General features: G+C 53.5%; 3 protein-coding genes across 3 annotated transcripts; 2 read left to right on the top strand and 1 right to left on the bottom strand.

The window, feature by feature from the left end:
* Positions 1-1,672: 1,672 nt before the first annotated feature.
* NDUFS2 (NADH:ubiquinone oxidoreductase core subunit S2) lies at positions 1,673-13,548 on the top strand. The gene is made up of 15 exons (XM_002715157.5): positions 1,673-1,728; positions 2,168-2,279; positions 2,897-3,003; positions 8,151-8,341; positions 9,877-9,997; positions 10,159-10,271; positions 10,506-10,580; positions 10,764-10,841; positions 10,988-11,073; positions 11,250-11,369; positions 12,031-12,160; positions 12,341-12,436; positions 12,596-12,679; positions 13,088-13,145; positions 13,314-13,548. The coding sequence occupies exons 2-15, from the start codon at positions 2,185-2,187 to the stop codon at positions 13,349-13,351; spliced, it is 1,392 nt and encodes a 463-aa protein (XP_002715203.1). The 5' UTR covers positions 1,673-1,728; positions 2,168-2,184; the 3' UTR covers positions 13,352-13,548.
* Positions 13,549-13,765: 217 nt separating this feature from the next.
* FCER1G (Fc epsilon receptor Ig) lies at positions 13,766-17,796 on the top strand. Its single transcript, XM_008264191.4, has 5 exons — positions 13,766-14,275; positions 16,649-16,740; positions 16,899-16,931; positions 17,286-17,306; positions 17,451-17,796. The coding sequence occupies exons 1-5, from the start codon at positions 14,227-14,229 to the stop codon at positions 17,511-17,513; spliced, it is 258 nt and encodes an 85-aa protein (XP_008262413.1). The 5' UTR covers positions 13,766-14,226; the 3' UTR covers positions 17,514-17,796.
* A 1,854-nt stretch (positions 17,797-19,650) lies between these two features.
* Positions 19,651-21,169, bottom strand: APOA2 (apolipoprotein A2). The gene is made up of 4 exons (XM_002715252.5): positions 20,850-21,169; positions 20,607-20,681; positions 20,216-20,348; positions 19,651-19,883 (listed from the first exon to the last, which is right to left on the bottom strand). The coding sequence occupies exons 2-4, from the start codon at positions 20,656-20,658 to the stop codon at positions 19,766-19,768; spliced, it is 303 nt and encodes a 100-aa protein (XP_002715298.1). The 5' UTR covers positions 20,659-20,681; positions 20,850-21,169; the 3' UTR covers positions 19,651-19,765.
* Positions 21,170-21,268: the final 99 nt, after the last annotated feature.

Below are 21,268 nucleotides of genomic sequence, written 5' to 3'. Positions count from 1 at the left end.
CACTAAGAGCAACCGGAATCTAGCACCTGGGGTGGAACCTAGCGCCTGGGGTCAGGGAGCGTGGCCAGAGCCAGAGAGGCAGTGCTAGAGGAAGGAAGCAAATGATTTTTTTTTGCTTTTGGATTGGAGGGGACTCAGAAAAGAGATCTTGGGGAGGAACTCTCAAGGCAAGGAAGTAAAGGTTTCAGAAGTGGGGCGCTATCTTGCTCCCCTTACCCCAGGGCCACTCCTTTCCCCAGGAAATCCCCAGGAAGGAGGGTGCAGTCAGCTGTCTCTTCCCTTTTCCAGAGAAGGACCCCCCACCCCATGTTCCCATTCTCTATTCACTCTATGCCTCGTCACCTCCCGGCCCCCACATCATATCCGCCAGGATACTTCCTCTCCCTCTCCCTTCCTGCCCAGGTTACTAACACCTGCCCTGGTGTCCACCGCTTCCTGTGGCACCCACTCCCTTGGGACTACCAGACCCACCACTTGACCCCCCACATGCTCAGACCCTGGGGCCGGAGGAGTGGGACAAGGGATAGGAGAGCAGAAGCAGCAGGGGCAAGAGGCGCTATCACCAGAGGACTCTTACTGCCCCTTCCCACCGCCCCATCGAGTGAAGGACAAAGGGGGTGACTAAGCAGTGAAAGACAAAGGGCCTTAGAGTCACAGCAGCAGTGTGTGTGGGGGGTGCTGGCAGCAGGCAGGAGGCACAAAAGAGCCAGTGTCCCAGGCAGCCCCCAGGAACCCTCACCCCAGTCCTGGCTCAAGCTGCCCCCAGGGCCAACCAGCCTAGAGTCTGTCCTGACTTCTCCCAGGCTGGATTAAGGCAAAGAAGTGCAGTCTGCCCCATCCCCCCAACCCCCCATCACCACATTTACCGTTTCAAGGGCAGAGGGAAAAGAAGCTCTGAGAAAGGGTGGAGAATGAGGGGCCTAGGAGGACCAAGCTCTGCCCTGGCTCCACGGGGGCTGCCTCATCCACCCCAGGCCCTGGTCAGTTCCCACAGCCAGGGATCTGGCCCCACCCTTTGGTCGGGTTCCCATTAGGTCAATTCCCAGGCTAGAAGTCTGGCTTTCCTCTTTCTCCGCCGCGAAGAATTCCCTGTGTCTGCTGCTGCCCTGGTTTGTCTGCCCCACCCTGCCGCCGCTGCTGGTGGGCTGCGTCCCAGGGACTCAGTCTAGGCAAGGCCTCTTTCCAGACTCAGGGTGGGAGAGTTGTACACGGGTGGGTGGCCCAGCTGGAGCTGGGCTTGGAGGCAGAGGGGGAGAACAGCAACTGGCCTTGGAGGCTGGGAAACCCTTTGTCTGCACAGAATTGGGATAAACCTCTTGGTGCTACTTCATCTCTGTGCTGCTGTCCACTTCCCAGAAGGGCTGTGGTGAGGTCAGAAAGACAAGGGGTAGAGACTTGAACCAGGGCGGAAGTGGGGTGTGAGACATCTCCGAGGGTGCCTCATAGGTCCCTGATTCCGTAGGCTCAGGGGGGCAGGAGGATGTCCCTGTCAGTGGGGGCGACCACCCCTCCCCCATCTGGGATGAGGTGGCTCCGACACACCCAGGCACCCTCCCCCTCCTCGAACGCTGGTGGCCTTGGCATCCTACTCTTTTTTTTGTTTGGGCTTGGCTGGAGCTCTCAGACCCGCCCAGCCCCACTTGGGCCCCATTTCCCTATCCCGACTCAGGACATCTGGAAATTAGCTGGCTTTCCGGCTCCAAGTCTTTGGGATTCTGTGATGGGGAGGTAATTGGCAAAGTCTGGGGCTACCCCAGAAGGGCAGGGCACAGACACAATTTGGAAAGCAGGACGACCGCAGGAAGGTGGCCAAGGCGGAAGAGAGCATGGAAGGAACCCCCACGCGAGCGTGCGCGGGGACGGGGTGGGAGGGCAGTTTCCAAGACGCAAGAAGGCGACTGGGCGAGAGAGCGCCAGTGCTAAGTTTCGCTTGCTCCGGTTTAGAGAAGCCGGCAGACAGCGGTAGCAGGAACCTGCCCTCAGTAAAGATGACGGCAGTCACTGTTATTTAAGCACAAGTGAAGCCGAGGCGCGGAACCCGGATGTTGCCAGGTTCGCTGGCAACGACCCTGCCAGCTTCCAAGAGGGCGGCTCCATTCTGCCAATAGGCAAGAAGCCCACAAGGAGGCGCGCAGGAGTCACTTCCGCCCGGTTCTCCTTCCCGCAGGCTGCAGCCAGGGTAAGATGGCGGCGCTGAGGGCTCTGTGCAGCCTCCGGGGTGCCGCGGCCCAGGCGCTGCGACCCGGGGCTGGTGTCCGACTACAGATCCAGCCCAGCAGGTGAGACCGAGCGCAGCCCTCGGCGCGCTTTCCCCACGGCTAAGGTTTCTCCCGTCTGGGGACACCCCGCGGGCCCCTTGACCTCCTAGGTAAGAATGACCGAGGCCTGTGACTCCCTCGCCCATGCTGGAGTTTTCGGCCTCAGTATGCATTTCGCGCCCAGTCCGGCCATCAGAGGGAAGGGGGTTTTGGTGTCTTTGTGCCACGGGAGCAGTCAGTGGAAGGCTGGAGTCTGCCCCTCGGCTCGAGTTACTGGAGTGCCCTCTCCTGTTACACCTGAGCAGGGCTCTGCAGAGGAGTCAGAATGCCCTTTCCTTCTTTTCTTAGTGTTGACCTTGCATGAACGCCGTCCTCGCATTCGTATTCACCTGGAGGAGGACACGAATGTGACGGCAGTGTGCGCGGGGTGATGGGGGCAGCGATTTCAGCGCTAAGTTGTGAATAGAAATGAAACGGCTAGAGTTCGCGCTTATCTTGCCAAAGCGTCTCCAGCTCGTGTCAGTGACTTGCGTTGAAGACCCCAGGGCACTTTTCCCTGGGCCCCCTGAGAATGAATGGGGATAGAGGAACCAAGTGCTGCCTCGTCCCTTACCCAGCATCGCCCTTTGACTCCCCAGAGGTGCCCGACAATGGCAGCCGGATGTGGAATGGGCCGAGCAGTATGGGGGTGCTGTTATGTTCCCCACCAAGGAAACAGCCCACTGGAAGCCTCCCCCTTGGAATGGTGAGTGCCCAGAACCGCAGTACCAAACCACACCAATCCCTGCTCCAAACCGAATGCTTTTGAGCTCTCTGTCTTAGGTAGGTTAAACCTTAGCGCCTACTTTGCCTCACTTTTTCTTTTTAAGATTTATTTTTATTTATTTAAAAATCAGAGGAGGGGGTAGAGATTTTTCCATTCATTGGTTCGCTGTCTACGGGCTATGCTGACCAAGGCTGGACCAGGCCAAAGCCAGGAGCATCTGGGTCTCCCACATGGGTGCAGGGGCCCAAGGATGTGGCCCATCTTCCGCCACTTTCCCAGGCCATTAGCAGGGAGCTGGATCTGATGTGAAGCAGCCAGAACTTGAATCAGCGCCCATATAGGATGGCATTGGGGCAGCAGCTTAATTCCTTAGGCCACAGTGCCTGCCCCTTTGTCTCTTTCATCACACACTGCAACAAAAATGATAGCAGTGGTAATGTCAGGTAGAGAAGGAAAGCAAGGGCATTCCAGAAGAAAATAAAATGTAGATCCCAACCAGTACCCAAAAGTCTCCATCAAATTAAAAAAAATTTTTAATGTATTTGTTTGAAAGGCAGAATGACAGGAGGAGAGAACCTGCTGGTTCACATTCCCAGTGTCTGCAACAGCCGGGCCTAGCCAGGAACTCCATCCGAGTCTCCCTCCCACGTGGGTGCTCCTTTCTCAAGCACATTAGCAGGAGCTAGATCAGAAGCAGAGGAGCCAGAACTTGAACTACTACAATATGGGGTATTTAACTCGTGCCACAACACCTGCCCCAAATTATTTATTTATTTATTTTTAAAGATTTATTTGTTTATTTGAAAGAGAGTTATAGAGAGGCTGAGGTGGAGAGGGAGAAAAAGAGAGAGGTCTTCTCAAATGGCTGCAATGGCTGGAGCTAGGAGCCAGGAGCTTCTTCTGGATCTCCCACGCAGGTGCAGGAGCCAAGGACTTGGGCCATCTTCTGTTACCTTCCCAGGCCATAGCAGAGTACTGGATCAGCAGTGGAGCAGCTGGAACTCGAACCAGTGTCCATATGGGATGCCGGCACTGCAGACAGTGGCTTTATCCACTACACCACAGTGCCGTTCCCATCTGCCCCAAATTTAAATCTTTACCCTTAACTTTTTCCAGTTCAATCCATTTCTCTCTTCCTTTCTGGGCGATGGAGTTTTCCCACTGGCAAATGAAAATCTGAATTCAGACCATTTTTTTCCCCAAAACTAGCTCTTCCATTTGGCTTTTTGATTTTTATTAGCACCCTTATTCTCTTAATCCTTCAGGATTGAAAGTATTTATCTTTGGCTCTTGTTTCTCTCCTTCTCATAAAGATTTATTTATTTGAAAGCCATAGTTACAGAGAGGAGGGAGAAAAAGAGAAAGAGATCTTCCTATCCACTTGGTTACTCCCCAAATGGCTGCAATAGCCAGGGCTGGGCCAGGCCAAAGCCAGGAGCCTGAAACTTCCTCTGGGTCTCCCACGTGGGTGCTGCAGGGGTCCAAGCATTTGGGCCATCTTCCACTGCTTATCCAGGTGATTTAGCAGGGAGCTGTATCTGAAGTGGAGCAGCCGGCACTTGAACTGGTGTCCATATGCGATGGTGGCACCACAGCACTGTCCCCACCGCTCACCTTTTTCTTCAAAATTTATTTATTTTATTTGAAAGGCAGAATTAAATAGAGAGGGAAACAGAGAGAGAACTTCAGTCCGCTGGATCATACCCCAAAATGGCCACAGTGTCCATAGCTGGGCTGGTCCAAAGCCAGGAGCCAGGAGCTTGGCCCAGGAACTTGACCCATCCTCTGCTCCTTTCCCAGGTGCATTAGCAAGGAGCTGGATTGGAAGTGGAGCAGCTGAGACTCGAACCGGCACCCTCATAGGATGCTGGCGTTGTAGGCAGAGGCCTTACCCGCTGTGCCACAGCACTGGCCCCCTGTCATCAGATTTATCTTGCAGTAGAGCTTGATTATTTCAGTGGTCCATTTACTGGGTTTCTGCCACCCTCTCTGGGATCTTACATGGTGTCATCACCTTCATCCTTCCCAAACATTACTTTATCATGTCAGTTGTTCTGTTGCTTAAAAACCTTCAAAGGCAATTCCAGTTACCTTTAAAAATGAGTAACAGTGGCTGAGTGCTTACCACGTGCTCAGCAGTTTTTAGTGCATTATTTCCCTTAATGCCCACAGCAGCCCTGTGAGAATATGTGTTGTTCCCAGTATGTGGAATTTATGGTGCTGGGAGGTGAAAATCTGATTAAGGACACACAGGCAGTCTTGTACTCAGATCTGTCTGGCTTCAAAGCCCATGGTAAAGAACTTTAGTTGAGGGGCTGGCATCCCCTGTATGGGTGCTGGTTCAAGCCCCAGCTGCTCCACTTCCCATCCAGCTCTCTGCTAATGTGCCTGGGAAAAGCGGTGGAAGACGGCTCAAGTCTCTGGGCCCCTGCACCCACATGGAAGACCTGGATGAAGCTCCTGGCTCACGGCTTTGGCCTGGTCTAGCCCTGCCCATTCTGGTTATTTGGGGATTGAACCAGCAGGTGGAAGATCTCTCTCTCTCTTTCTCTCTCTCTGTAACTTTTTTTTTTTTAAAAGAACTTTGGTTGAAAGGTGAGCTCTGGTTTTAAATGTCAAATGCATTTACCTGTGAATAAAGTACCTACAGTATTTCACATTATTGTAAGGATTTAATGAAGTGATAATGCGTAGTGCCTGGCACATGTAAATCCTCCTTAAACGGTAATTGTTATTAATGTTACTGATGATTAAACCACTACCCTCTACTGCCTCTCCACCTTATCTACATTTTGGGAAGTCCTTATACAAGTTTCACAGGTACTTCCTTGCTTCTAAGATGTGGCCTGTGTTGATTTCATAGCCTGGAATGCCTCTTCTCTCTACTTTTCTGAATCATTTCCTGTATTTAAGAAGCCGTTTATAGCCTACTTGGGACACCTGCCTCCCCTATCAGTGCCTGAGTTCGAGTCCCACCTCCACTCAGAATTCTAGCTTCTTGCTAATGCAGCAGGTACTTGGGTCCTGTCATCCATGTAGGAGACCCGGATTGCAGACGTTTGGGGAGTGAACAGGAAATTTTTCTCTCTGCCTTTCAAATGGGTGAATAAACTTGAAGAAGAAAAAGAACCAGCTCCTATCCTATCTACATGAAGTTGTCAGAGTGCTCTCTTCCTTTAAAAAACTTGATGGGGGTGGGCATTCGCCTAGCAGTTAGGACATTTGCCTCCCATATCAGAGTGCCTGGGTTTGAGTCATGGCTCTGTTCCTAGGCCATCTTCCTGCTACTTTGCAGCAGGTGATGACTCAAGTGATTGGGAGACCTAGATTGAGTTCCTGACTCCAGCTTTAGCCTGGCCAGCCAAGCCCTAGCTTTTGTGGGCATTTGGGGAGTGAACCAGCAGATGAGGGTCCTTTCTCATGTTTGTGTGTATCTCTGCCTCCCAAATAAATATTTTTTAAAAAAGATTTACTTAGGCCAGCGCTGCAGCTCACTAGGCTAATCCTCTACCTGTGGCACCGGCATCCCGGGTTCTAGTCCTGGTCAGGGCGCCGGATTCTGTCCCGGTTGCTCCTCTTCCAGTCTAGCTCTCTGCTGCGGCCCAGGAGTGCAGTGGAGGATGGCCCAAGTCCTTGGGCCCTGCACCCACATGGGAGACCAGGAGAAGCACCTGGCTCCTAGCTTCAGATCGGCGCAGTGCGCTGGCCACAGTGCGCCGCCGGAGCTGCCATTGGGGGGTGAACCAACGGAAAAGGAAGACCTTTCTTTCTGTCTCTCACTGTCCACTCTACCTGTCAAAAAAAAAGAAAAAAAAGAAAAAAAAGAAAAGATTTACTTAGTTACTTGAAAGGCAGAGTTACAGAGGTAGATACAGATCTTTCATCTGCTGGTTTGCTCCTCAAACCCAATCCAAAGCCAGGAGCCAGGAACTTCGTCCTGGTTTCCCATGTGGGTGCAGGGGCTCAAGCACTTCGGCCATTCTCTACTGCTTTCCCAGGCGCATTACCTGGGAGCTGGATTGGAAGTGGAGTGGCTGGGGCTCAAACCAGTGCCCATTTGAGATGCCGGCGCTGCAAGTGGCCGCTTCACCCACTCTGTACCACAGCGCTGGCCCCCTCTCCCAAAGAAATTAAAAGCAAACAAAGAGGGGCCAACGCTGTGGTACAGTGCGTTAAAGCCCTGGCCTGAGCACCAGCATCCCATATGGGCAGCGGTTCATGTCCCAGCTGCTCCACTTCCCATCCAGCTCGCTGCTGTGGCCTGGGAAAGCAGTAGAAGATGGCCCAAGTGCTTGGGCCCCTGCACCCATTTGGGAGACCTGGAAGAAGCTCCGGGCTCCTGGCTTAGGATCGGCACAGCTCCGGCCATTGCAGCCATCTGTGGAGTAAGCCAGCGGATGGAAGACCCCTCTCTCTGTCTCTACCTCTCTCTGTAACTCTGTCTTTCAAATAAATAAAACTAAATCTTAAAAAAAAAAAAAAAAGACTCAATGGCTAAACCACTTACTTGGTAACCTGTAAGTTTGACCTTTGTTATTAGTTTTTCACATGTACTTATTTCCCAAATTAAAGTGTGAACTTCTTGAGGATAAAAACTGCCCTTTAGTGATAAGAAGCAGTAAGTGTAGTTCCCTGGTGGCCACTCTTCAGCTACATTGGAAGGATAACCTACGATAATAGTTAATGTGGGTCTTGGAGCTGAATAGTCTACATTCAAATTCCTGATTCTGCTACTTAGTAACTAGCTCTGTGATCCTGGAGAAATTGTTAAAGCTGTCTGGCCTCCATTAATAAAGTGCTACTGATGGTTGTTCTGAGAATTAGATCAGGTAAATAATAGAGTTCGTACAGTGGTAAACAATAAACTGGCACATAGTGAGGGCTGTGTATAACTATTACCATGAGTAAAAAGGATTTTGAGAGACGATGGAAGAGTGAGATCTGTGGTCCTTCTCCCCAGAAAGCTTAGCTCTCCCTCCCTTTTCCCGCTGTAGTGATCCTCTTCCTGCTTATGTTGGAAATTGGGAAATTACAAGGTATGGAAGCTGTGTAGGGAGAGGCTAACTCCTTCCTGGAACTTGGGGTTCCCAAGGGAATGACTGTTTCAACTGTTTCCTGCTTCTCAGATGTGGACCCTCCAAAGGATACAATGGTGTCGAACCTGACCCTGAACTTTGGGCCCCAGCACCCAGCGGCCCATGGAGTCTTGCGGCTAGTGATGGAATTGAGTGGGGAGATGGTGCGGAAGTGTGACCCTCACATTGGGCTCCTGCACCGGGGCACGGAGAAGCTCATTGAGTACAAGACCTACCTGCAGGTGGGTGGGTTAGCTGGGGCTGCAACCTGAGACCTTGCCAGTTTGCTGCCTCCAGACCTCAGAGGAGGAGGAAGAGGAGGTTTTTGGCCAGGGGAGCCCCCTGAGGGTATCTGGGCAGTCTGGGTTGGGAGGCAGGAGGGAGCTGGCTGGGGATGCTTGAGCTAGCTGGGCTTGGTTTATCCAGCAGCCATGCTTTGGAGCCGGAGCAATAATATTCCGGCTTTTCCCTGGCTGACTTTTGGCTGGCCCCTTTACACTTAACTCTAGTGCCTCAGTTTCCCTGTTCCTATATCACACGAGTGCGTCAGAGCTGGCGTCCTTAGGGGCAGAGAACGAGGAGAGAGACGTCAGCTCTCTAGAGTTAACAGCTGATTCTCGTATCCTCCAGCTGTCTGAGTTTGTTTTTGAAACATTCAGTGAGTCAGAACGGCCGCGCGCGGGTTTGTGACAGAGTTCGCCGTCTTGAGGAGAGCCGTGTGACTCAAGGGCTGAAGGTCACCTTCGAAGGCACTGGGTCTGGCATCGGAGCCTGATGTTTTGTTTAACGACCATGAAGAAAACAGATAATAGAGGGTGGTGGGGTTAGGGTCGAGAGCTAGCCCACTGTTGGGGCGAACAGTAACCGAAGGAGATTCTTGCAGAGTCGGTGCCGTAATGATTTCTAGGACCAGCATTCATGGGTTAACGCACGTCACAACGACATTAGGGCGAGAACAGGCTGTCCCAGAGAGGGAAGTCTTAGCTCCACCTCTTTCCTGGAAGCCAAAGTTGCTGCAGCAGACGGCCAGGACCTAACTTCTTGACATTCTGGGAAGGCCCATCTTCTGCCTGGGACTCCGTCTTCCTTAAACCCTTCACTCCCAGGTAGTCCGAAGACTAATTACCTCCCTTGCTTCAGTATCGTCATTTTAAGAGACTTGAAAGAGGGAAACGGAGAAGTCTAAGGCACTCATCTTCCCAGAGGCGCCACTCAGACCCCTGGCCTGTTGACAGTGGTGTGCTGGAGGCAGCTCCTAAATCTTCGGGGATTTTAGGAGTTGGTTGTTGAACGCAGCCACTATTAGCAATTGAAGGATATAAGCTCAGGATTCAATACGTTATCATAAAAGCCAAAGTAGGCAATACTAAAACTCACCACGTCGGCACTTCAGTGTTTTCCTGTGCTGTGCCTTTGTATCTGTAGAGTGGGAATGCTATGTACTGCGCCTGCGTCTCAACCTAGTGCTGCGTTCTTACGTGTAAGCAGAGAGCTCTCTGGTCTCTCTCTCTCTTTTTAAGATTTATTTGTTTATTTTGAACTTAAAACTGGCCACGGTGGGAGGATTTTCACGTGGACACTGGTACATATGATAAATCAGGGTCCTCCCCCACTTCGGAGAGCCAGCGTAGCACTGGTCGTTGAGGTGTCTTGTTCCACCTTGCCGGGGCCGCTGAGTGGTTGAGAGGGCTCATGCAGCATCAGCTTACGATGCCCCCTGGGAGTCTGTGGGCTCCTGGGCCTGCTCGACGTGACCCGGGCTCCTCCCTCTTTGCAGGCCCTTCCCTACTTTGACCGGCTGGACTACGTGTCCATGATGTGTAACGAGCAGGCCTATTCGTTGGCAGTGGAGAAGTTGCTAAACATCCAGCCTCCTCCCCGGGCACAGTGGATCCGAGGTACAGCCTGCTCTGGCTTGCTTCACAGCGCCTTCCCCAGCCCTTCCTCATCTTAGGACCATGGAACCCACACTTGGTAGTGAGACCCCGGGCTTTGCTCTGTCACCCTGGGTCCTGGGCTCCCAAGTCCTACTCTCCTCCTCGTCTTCACCTTCCCACAGTGCTGTTCGGAGAAATCACGCGGCTTCTGAACCACATCATGGCTGTGACTACACATGCCCTGGACATAGGGGCCATGACCCCTTTCTTCTGGATGTTTGAAGAAAGGGAGAAGGTATGAGAGGGGGGGAAGGATAGGACTAGGGAAGGAAGTACAGAAAGGTACAGAAAAGTCGAGAGTAGAAGGAGAGGGCGAGCAGAGAGGAGAAGGTGTATTGAACTTGGGTTGTGTTCTCGGGGACTCTGTCATGGTTGGGCACAGGAAGGCATGGGGCAGGGGAGAGAGCCATGCGTTGTTGGCTTTAGGGGCCCAGGACCTTGTCACTAATTCCCAGTGTGTCCTATCAAGATGTTTGAGTTCTATGAACGAGTGTCCGGAGCACGAATGCATGCTGCTTACGTCCGGCCGGGTGGAGTGCATCAGGTAAGTGGGCTCCCTGGCCTGGCTGACTTCCATCCCAGGCCTGTTTCCTCTGTGGCCACTGGGGGGCAGTGCTGGCTGGGGGGAAAGGCTAACCCTGCACACCCTACCCCTGCCAATCTCCACCGAGGGGGTCCAGGCTGGCTTACCTTACTGGAGGCTGTGCTGTGCTTCTTTGGCTTCTAGGACCTACCCCTTGGACTAATGGATGACATTTATGAGTTTTCTAAGAACTTCTCTCTTCGGATTGATGAGGTGGAGGAGGTAAGATAGAAATGAATGGGGGTGGGGGGGGGTCTCTTTTTCCCCAAATAGGCTTGTAGGCTTTTAGTTCCAGTTGTAAAGAAACACAGCGGTATTTGAAGAGTATTTGTGGAGGGTTTTAACATGTCCGTTTTGTTGATCAATAGATGCTGACCAACAATAGGATCTGGCGGAATCGGACAATTGACATCGGGGTCATAACAGCAGAAGACGCACTTAACTATGGTTTTAGGTGGGAGGAGCGCAGCTTCTCTCCTGGGGGTGGGGGAGTTCTGGGGCTTTCGGGGATGTGTGGTACCCTTCTTGCCGGGCTCTGAGTGGGTACCCCATGGCTGGAGTGTGGGGAGGGAGAGAGGAGCTAAGGAAGTTACTGGAGAGCGGCCCTTACCCCTGCCACCCCCTCCACAGTGGAGTGATGCTGCGGGGCTCAGGCATCCAGTGGGACCTGCGGAAGACCCAGCCCTATGATGCTTATGACCAGGTCGAGTTTGATGTTCCTATCGGGTCTCGAGGGGACTGCTATGATAGGTAAGGCCCTTATCCTTTCCCAGCTCACTGTCCAGCTACTTCTTCCCCTGCGTGACTTTCCTTTGCCACCTTCTTCATTCGCCAGTGTGCACTGGAGCACATATGTGTGTTAAGCAAGGTTGCTTGTCAAAGCACTTTCCACACTTGTGGCATCATCTTATTTGACCCCTACATTTTCCCTGTCTTAGGACTAGTCTGGATTGCTTGTTATGGCTGAGAAGGCTGCGGCATATAACTTGGGGATTAGTCTGGAATTATTCTGTTTGAGTGGTTGAGACTAGAATCTTCTGGATTCAGTGTTCTTTCCACGAGATTCTAAGCTTCAAATCCCTCTCCTGTTTACTGACACTTAAGTAAGATTTACTGTTTTTCTGGTTTTGAGTCCCTTTGCCTCTTACCCATTCTGTAGTATAAAAAGTGTCTAAGGGGATAATTAAACAGGGGAAAATACTACCGTTGGTGGTCTGAGAAAATAAGGAGAGGATTTGGGGAAAGCCTCAGTAGAGTTAAAACACTGCACATTCTGTATGGGCAGCCAAGCCGCAGAGGTCCTGCAGTTTACCCAGCTCCAGTGAGGTTGGCCGGAGGGCACCCTTCGTAGCCCCAAAGCCACTCCCCTGACTGCCCTTCTCTTGCTCTGGGCCTGTGTCACCCACTTCAGGTACCTGTGTCGGGTGGAGGAGATGCGCCAGTCCCTACGGATCATCTCTCAGTGTCTGAACAAGATGCCTCCTGGCGAGATCAAGGTTGATGACGCTAAAGTGTCTCCACCCAAGCGAGCCGAGATGAAGGTTGGCTGCAGGGAGAGGGAAGTCTGGGGTATGGGGACGAGACCAGGGCTGGGGAAGAGCATCCTGACAGCTCTCCTCTCTTACAGCTTACGTGTGGGTGTGTAGCCTCCCTGGGGCAGAGCTTGTTCTCTGAGACAGAGCTTGGCTCCCGTTTGCTGACTCTCCCTTTCTCCTCTTCAGACTTCCATGGAGTCATTGATTCATCACTTTAAGTTGTATACTGAGGGCTACCAAGTTCCTCCGGGAGCCACATACACTGCCATTGAGGCTCCTAAGGTGAGGCGACGAGGGGAAGGAGAGGCCTGTACGAGGAGTGAGTGACTGGAGACAGGTGCCACAAATCACCTGTTCAGCAGTGAGGGATGAGTAGGGAGGTTTTGTTGGCAAAGAAAGATGTTCTGCTTATGGAAGCACCCAACCTCCTTCCTTGCACAGGGAGAGTTTGGGGTTTACCTGGTGTCTGATGGCAGCAGCCGTCCTTATCGATGCAAGATCAAGGCTCCTGGTTTTGCCCACCTGGTAAGAACCAATCTCCATGACTGAAACATTTTTAAATTTATTTTTATTTGAAAGGCAGAGAGATGGGGGGAGACCGACAGACAGACACAGAGAGATCTTCCATTCCCTGCTTCGCTTCCCAAATGCCCGCAACAGCTGGGGCTGCACTGGGCCAGAGTCAGGAGCGGGAACACTGCAGGTCTCCCATGTGGGTAGCAGTCCTGAAGCGCTGGGACTAGAGCCAGGCACTTTGATACGGGATGCCAGCCTCCCAAGTGGCGTCTTAACTGCTGCACTAAACGCCCACCCCCTAATGATTTTAACTCCAATAACTGAATGACTTTGGTTGAGATTTTTGTGAATTCTTCGTCTTTTTCCTCCCACCCTGCAAGTCTTGCCTAACACTGTTGCTGTCTCAAATCTTCCCAGGCTGGCTTGGACAAGATGTCTAAGGGACACATGCTGGCGGATGTCGTTGCCATCATAGGTAGGAGGCCTGTTGTGTCGTATAGGTGCCCTGGACAAGTGCGTTTGGGTCTCCCCTGGGGAACAGAAATTGGACGAGTCCTGTTCGTCGTAGACTGGCAGGGACTCAGGCCCTCAGTTTCCCGGGATCTTTGCTGACGCCCCTTTTTCCCTCTGCCCTCTGACCTAGGTACCCAGGATATTGTGTTTGGAGAAGTAGACCGGTGAGCAGGGGACAGCGTTTGTCGTCCCTTGTCCCATCAGCTTCTTCTGTGGAGCCTGTCCTTCACTGGAAGTGGGGCTGTGTGTGCGTGTGTGTGTGTGTGTGTGCACGGACATGTACACCCAGCTGCTGGGCTTTCTGTGCATGTACCACAAAGGAGAAATTACAATAAATTAGCCGCCTTGCGGCCCCAATGCCCAAACTTCTGTTGTGTGGGTTTTTTGTTGTTGTTGTTTCTTTGTTTTCTATCTTCCTGTGCTTCCCTTTGACATAGAGCCTGAGTGTCTGTTTGCATTCGGTTTCTCTTCGAGGCGCAGCTCTTGAGTTTTTCCTGTTCCTCTCTACCCCTTTCTCGGACTCCGTTCCACTTCTCCATTTCCCCATTTTCTCTTTTCCCCTCTGTTCGCTCCTGCCCAGACCTCCTCAGTGCTCATACAAGTTGGTGAGCTCAAATCAGGACGGGGATAGAGTTCTGGATTGGAGGACAGAGGGCTGTGGCGACACCTGAGGGGTCTCCAGGGGGCAGCGTACCTGTTTTCTGAACAGGGGTGCAGTGACCGATGGCGGAGGCCACCACCTCTGTGCAGCACCATAGTCTCACATGCTTGGGAGGGTTGGTCAGTGAAGGGCTGGGGCTTAAGGGCCCAGATCTCCCTGCTCCCCCAGTTGGCCCTTCCGGGAGCCGCCCGGTCTCTAGTGCAGGAAGGGGAAGGGGCCGAAGCGCAGGGGAAGGCGTGGCAGGAAGAGGGGAACTCTGTGGTCAGGGAGCCGCTGGTGGAGCACAGCTGCACAGCGTGTCAGAGCGCCTGTCGGGTCAGGCTTGCGGACCCCCAGCCCTGCCTGTCGGGTCAGGCTTCTGCGGACCCTCACCCCTGCCAGGATGATTCCCGCAGTGCTCCTGCTCTTGCTCCTTCAGGTTCAACAAGCAGGTGAGAGGGTTTGGTGGGGGACAGCGAGCCGGGCTCCAGGGGCAGAGCCGGAGGGCTGAATCCAGCACAGGCGGAGGAGAGCCAGCAGTGGGCAGGTGGACACAGAGATGAACATGGAGACTGGGGCGGGTTCTATCCGGCCCTCACCCGAGGCGCTCGGGTCATCGTTCCCTCCTTTCTTGTCCCTTACAATCAGCATTTCCCAGTGGGTTGGTTATAGTCTTGCCCACTGGGAGCTGATCTCTAGCTGGTTAAATGTACAGAGCCCCGTTTAGGAGATCAAAGGTAGTCAAACCGCTGTCCTAGCTGTTTCTGTGGGTCCTCACGAATGCACCGGACCTGTAACAGCTTGGGGTGGGTGGGCAGCAGGGAATGCCCAGTTCTAGAGATCAGAGCATTAGCTGAGCGGTAGAGGCAGACATGGGAGGGGTCCAGTTCCAAGAAGCTCCCGTCACGGTCACCGCCACCGTTTAGGAGCGCTCCCTTCTTGATCACTTAGAGTTGTCTGTGCCAGGGTCTGTATGATCGGCAGCTGGGCAAACTTCAAGGAAACTGGGAAGGTTGAAAGAAGCCCAAGGAGCTCCACCAGTCCAGCTGAGAAGGCGGAGGAAGGGCGCAGGGAGCCCCGGGGTGCTGCTGTGGCTGGGGCAGGGGGTGGGGGAGCAGAGGACCTGAGGTGGAAAGGAAAGCAACAGGCTTTGGAGACCGGGAGCCTAAACGGGAGCCACGGCTCTGGCGCTGAACGAGTTACTTAGCTTTTCCGTACATAAAATGGCGATGACGTTGCCCTCCCCGGGTAGTTTTGAGACTTGTGCAATATCGCGCGTGTGTGAAAGTGTTACAGAATGAAAAGTTCTTGGCCAGTGTCAGGACTTGACCGGTGTTGGTCACAGTCCTTCTGATTGGGCCGGGCGCAATCCCTGGAGCCTGGACCCCGTGTGAATATTTTAATTGCACAGAACTTCCCTTCGGAGGCCCAGGGTGAGTAAGGCAGGGTAGCAGGAGGTGGAATGGTAGCAAGCGGTCATTCCCTCAAGTGTGGGGCCAGCCTCCCAGCTTCGTGTGCAGAGGCAATGGCGTCCACAGGGCTGGGGAAGCAGGCTCTTGGGTTTTGACATTTGAGTATCTTTATGGGACTGAAAGCCATGAGGCCGAGGCTGAGAGATGACCAATAATAGAGTAATTGCCTTCCCTCCCTTCCCCAGCACACATCCTTCCTGTCCAGCCCTCAGCCACAGGTCACAGGACTTAGCAGAGACACTGCTGTGGTTTCTTTGCTGAAACTTGCCACTGCCTCTCCCTCCCCCTACCACTCTGGGCTGAGGTTTTGGTTTCAGCCTAGTGAACTCCGATGGGTCCCTTGAGGTAGATGAAGTGCTCAATGGTGCCTACAGAACCCACAGTGCTTAAAAAAAAAAGAGAGAGGCCGGCGCCGCGGCTCACTAGGCTAATCCTCCGCCTAGCGGCGCCGGCACACCGGGTTCTAGTCCCGGTCGGGGCGCCAGATTCTGTCCCGGTTGCCCCTCTTCCAGGCCAGCTCTCTGCTGTGGCCAGGGAGTGCAGTGGAGGATGGCCCAGGTGCTTGGGCCCTGCACCCCATGGGAGACCAGGAAAAGCACATGGCTCCTGGCTCCTGCCATCGGATCAGCGCGGTGCGCCAGCCGCGGCGCGCTGGCCGCGGTGGCCATTGGAGGGTGAACCAACGGCAAAGGAAGACCTTTCTTTCTGTCTCTCTCTCTCACTGTCCACTCTGCCTGTCAAAAAATAAAAATAAAAAAAATTAAAAAAAAAAAGAGAGAGAGAGAGGCTGAGGTGGAAGTCCCCAACTCTTCTTGAAAACTTGTGTTTATTTGAAAGGCAGAGTGACAGAGAGGGAGAGATGAAGAGTTCTTCCATCTGCTGGTTTACTACCCAAATGGACTGGGCCAGGCTGAAGCCTGGAGCCTGGAACTCCAGGTCTCCCATCATGGGTGGTGGCAGGGGTCCAAGTACCAGGGCCTTCATCCACTGCCTTGCCAGGTGCATTAGCAAGGAGCTGGGTTGGAAGTGGAGCAGCCGGGACTTGAACTGGTGCTCTGATACGCTGCTGATGTCACAAGCGGGGGCTTAACCCACTGTGCCACAACATCGGCCCCAAATCCCCGGCTCTTAGTTCGTGTAAGTTGCATCAGGCTTCCTACCTTGCCCCTACCCATGGATGGGAGAGAAAAAGGAAAGGCAAGAGAAACAGGAGTCCAGGGGGTAAGAGAAGCTTCTTCCCTTTGGAGGGCTCCTTTCTAGGCCCTACCCTACCTCCCAGAGCCCTGGCCCTTCTCTCCGAGCACCAGGTGGCCCCTGGTGCACTGACCCCATGGGCACCCTCTGTCCCCTCAGCGGCCCTGGGAGAGCCTCAGCTCTGCTACATCCTGGACGCCATCCTGTTTCTGTACGGTATCATCCTCACCCTGCTCTACTGTCGGCTCAAGGTAAGGCAGGACGGGCTGAGGGCTAGATGGAGAAGTGGGTGGTGGCAGCAGCACGGATTTGAGGAAGGGGAACAACAGGGGCTCCCCCTACAAAGTTTGAAAGGAAGAGTGATGGGGCCATTAACTCCCTGTTATTAATGACCTTTTTTCTACTTCAGATCCAGGTGCGCAAGGCAGCCATAGGCTATGAGGTATGGATCTTCCCACACCGGGTGTCTACATTGTTGCAGACTTTCAGCCCTCCTGGGCAAGCACGTGTCTTCAAGTCCTGATGTGCATACAGCTCAGCCCCACAGCCAGAGATCTAGCAGATGATGGGGGAAGAACTGAGCATAGGGTGACAAGCAGCACATGCGAGAGTTGTGTGTGTGTAGCCACGTGGGCCAATGTGTCTTCATGGCCCAGAGTCGTCGTGTGAGTGCTCTCTGGTGCATGCGGGCTCCCTTTCCTTGGCCACAAGCCACCTTAGGTGGGCAGGGGGAGGCTGGGGGGCCCTGGAGGAGACGTGGGTCTCTAAAGTTGCCTTGGGCTTTTTGTCTCTGCAGAAATCAGAAGCCGTTTACACGGTGAGTGAACCTGCCCCCACCGCTCGGGAAGTCCGCAGACGGATGGGACTTTGAGTGACATTTGGCAGGGGTAGGGACCGGGGGAGGGGTGTAGGGCCTGTGATGGGCTCGACCTCCTGATCGCCCTTCACCTCCCACCCCCAGGGCCTGAGCACCCGGACCCAGGAGACGTATGAGACTCTGAAGCATGAGAAACCAGCACAGTAGCTGCCCTTGGTCACAGCCTTCAGCTTCCAGTTCTCACAGCCCCTTGTGGCTGCTACTGCATATGCCTCCATGCGATTAACACCTGCTGGTCCTACCCCCGTAAGAGTGCTGTGCTCCAGATTAATGTACATCAGTGGTTCCCCCTCCCTGTCAAAGACTCAGACGCTACTCATTGATGTTTATATTCTAGTCTCACTTCCTTGCCCCACCCTTCTCTTCCCAATCCCCAACACCCACTTAACCATGGGAAGGGAGTGTGCCCAATAAAGCTGCCACGGACTGGGCTGTAGCCATTCATTTATCACTATCACGTGTTTATGCAGCCGCAACTGAGCGCTAGGCTTGAGGCGGAATGCAGTGCCGTTTTTGAGTACGGCAAGCTCGGCTGCTGACCTCACGGATCTCACAGTCTAATGGGCTTCACGGCTGTTTTGCTCAATTGCGGGATGAATGCTGGGGGAGGGATGAGACCTTTGCCCCCCCGCCCCCCCCCAGCTGTTCTGGGACAGAGCTGGAGCAGGGAGTAATGTGTTGGAAGTCTAGAAACATGCACAAACGTTAGAATCTAAGAAATGCCTCCCGCACCCAGCGCGGCATTCTGTACCTAGAATCTAGAATGGATTGTGGGCAGTCTGGCTATTCAACCCAATAGTCACCAGATGCAGACAGAACCAACCTGGTACACGCAGAAAGTGTAGAAGAAACGGCGTGACCAGGGGCTCTGGGGGGATCCTTTGTAGGGTTTTATGAGAACAGTGGGTTTTTGGTGGGTTCTGAGGCAGGAGGGAGCTTGGAGGGCCAGCTAGAGTTTGGAGCTGAATAAGGCAAAGGGAGTAAGGTTGGACAGGTCAGGGAATCCCCCTGTCAGTGCCTGTCCCGTTTCAGAGCTGCTGGAGTCCTCAGCCTCACCTGTGACACAGCAGTCCTTTCCGAATGAGTCTAGAATCTCCAGGCTTGGCCCTGGCAGCACCCATGCCCACTGCATGCTGGGCAATCGTTTGCACCCCCTGGTGACTTAACAGTTTCCACAATGCTTTCTACTAGCTTGTTGTACCATCTGATCTGCTCATCAAGCCCAGCTTTTCTGAAGTTAATTTGCCTTGCAAGTGACCAGCTGAGATCTCTTAGTCCCTGCCTGTTTTGAGAAAGAAAGTGGGTGTTGGGAAGGAGAAGGTGAGGGGATTGATCATAAACAGTGAGGGTCTCGAGGGTCAGACCATGAAGGTTGATCAATAGAGAAGACACTAGAGGCGTCTCCAATGTCAGAGAAGTGATATCAGATGAAATACAAGACATAAGGCAGGGTAGAGAAGTCACTGTGTGAAAGGGGTAAGAAACTTTTAGTGGGAAATGCCCCATTTTCCCTTGGCCTGCATTTTGGGATTGTAAATCTGCCCTCCGTTCACCCAGTTTGATTTCCATTGCATTTTCTTATTTAATCCAGGTATCTTGGATTCTAAAGTGTCTCTAGTCTCTCATGTCCACCAAGCTGGATACCTGTTAGACCTTTAAATGGCTGCCATGGCTACCAGCTCCAGGCTCCAAGGCAGGGTCAGGCCAGTTCTATGAATAGCACCTGGGTTGAGGAGGGCTGGGGGCAGGGGAAGCTTGGAGTGGGTCATCCCCAGACAGAGTCCAGAGGAAAGGTTTTGAATGGAGGAGCTGGAGCACCCTGGGGGAGGGGAGTGAGCCCAGGTCTTCTCCTTTACTGTGGGATGGGGGAAACACAGCATTTCTGGTTCCGAAGGGGAGGGTCTTGGGTGATAGCTCTGGGTTCACTTTTTGGAAACTTTCTGCTCTTCACAGAATGATGGAGAGGACATTCTGCAGTGCCCTCATTTCTTGTGACCTCTAGAACTCTAGGGATTCAGCTTAGGAATCCTGCATTCCTTCCATAGTTCCATGTCCAGTGCAAAGGTTCTTTAGCACTCCACTGCAGAGCCATTCCCAGGCCTGGAGGAGACTCCTTGGGTCCCAAGAAGAATCACAGGCCCCCTCACCCTGTTTGTCTCTCCAGTGCTTTCTCCACACCTCTGCACCAGTCCTCCGTCCTTTCAAGAAGATTTCTTCTTCCTTTCTCTTACTCCTCCCCCACTACCCACTTCTCACAGTCCGCTAAACACACCATGCTCACAGGTTGACTCCTCCACCATTTATTGTAGAAAACAGGGATAGGCAAGGAGGGGCTGCAGGCCTGGCCCAGGGGTGCTCAAGAGGCCAGCTGGAGTTGGAAGACAATGGTGTAGACCCCCTCACGGGGCAGCGGGCTGTGTTTTGAGATCCATGAAATTGCTCAAGAAGTTAAATAGATCAGTTCCAGCCTTCTTGACCAAGGGCGTCAGCTGCTCCTGTGTCTTTTCAAAGTAGGCCCTGGGTAGGGAAGGGATTTTGTTGGTGGGAAGTCAGAGCAGATGAACCCCTAATCCCAAATCCTAGTGCTTGGTCCATCCTGGACGGCAAAGCCCCTCCACTGGGCAGAGGAATAGACCCTAGGGATGAAACTTCCAGGCGCTGTTCCCACTGCCCCTACCTGTCCAGGAGCCATGTGGCATCTTTTGAGTGATGCAGAAATTCGACTCTGCAATTTAAGCTTCATTCTCCCTAACCTGCGTCCCTCAGCTCAGTCTCTGTGGGAACCTCCCATCTTCCCTTTTTTCCATCCTCCGGTGCACAGCCCCGCAACCCCTTTCCCAGAGACTTACTTGGCCTGGGCCTGAAGCTCGGGGGCCTTGGCCTTTTCCATCAGGTCCTTGCTGTAGTTGGTTACAGTCTGCAAGTACTGAGAGACCAGGCTCTGCAGGCTCTGCTCCTCTGCCTGCCTTCGAACCAAAGCCCCTGTGCAAGCACACACACACACACATAGACTCTCTTAGCTGGGTCCATGGCAGTGAATTGCGGCCTCCTGCTACCAACCCCAGCTCTCAGCGCCCTCCCCAAGTAGGCTTCCAGCCAGCTCCTTGGAGGGGTTTTGTGGGCTTCAGAGAGGGAGTACTCTTCCTTCTGAGCCTTCAGGTTACCAGACCTGGGCAGCTTGGCAGCTAGGACTCCCGGTACCGTCTCCCCGCCGGCGCCCCCTCCCCGCAATACACCCACCTTCAAGGCTGCAGATGGTGAGGAGCAGCACCGTCATTGCGAGCAACTTCATGGTGGTGACAGTGCCAAGATGGTCTGGGGACAGTGCCGAGAAGGGAAGGAACACTGAAGCCACACGCTCTCAGCCCCTTCCCCAGGATCTCCCTACCTAAGTGCCTCCCCCTGCCCCGCCCTGGTTCCCTCCCTTTCCACAATTAAAGCCCAGTGCTCCGTGGATGCTGCCTGCACCTCTCGTTCCCTTACCTTACTTAGTCAACGTCTCCGTCCTTGGCGTCAGTGCCTGGCCTGGCTGGAGGGGCAAGGGCTATATACCTGGCAGTGTCCCCACCCTGTCAGGTGACAGAGACTGCACAGGGGCCCAGCGGGTTAGGGCCCATGTTGGAGTAAACAAGTTGAAGAAATGGAGGAGGAAAGGAGACTGGAACGCGGGCCGCATGGCAATGGGCTGAGAGGCAGGAAGTGCAGGCCTTACTGTCTGAGATTCAGTCTTTTGGAGACTGGCGCTAGCTGGGCAGTCTTTGGATTTGCTAATAGCAGCAGGCGGGATTCCTCATTCTTTGGACTCTGAGCCTTCAGCCCTGGGCAACTTTAGTCCATGCTGGGCTGATTTGCTCTGCCAAGCCCCACTCCCCTTTACCTCCACTTGGCAGTGGGGAACTGGG

The sequence above is a fragment of the Oryctolagus cuniculus genome, chromosome 7, assembly GCF_964237555.1.
Source record: "Oryctolagus cuniculus chromosome 7, mOryCun1.1, whole genome shotgun sequence".
Lineage (NCBI taxonomy): Eukaryota > Metazoa > Chordata > Mammalia > Lagomorpha > Leporidae > Oryctolagus > Oryctolagus cuniculus.
Note: the sequence above shows the minus strand (reverse complement) of the source record. Positions and strands in the feature narration are given on the sequence as shown.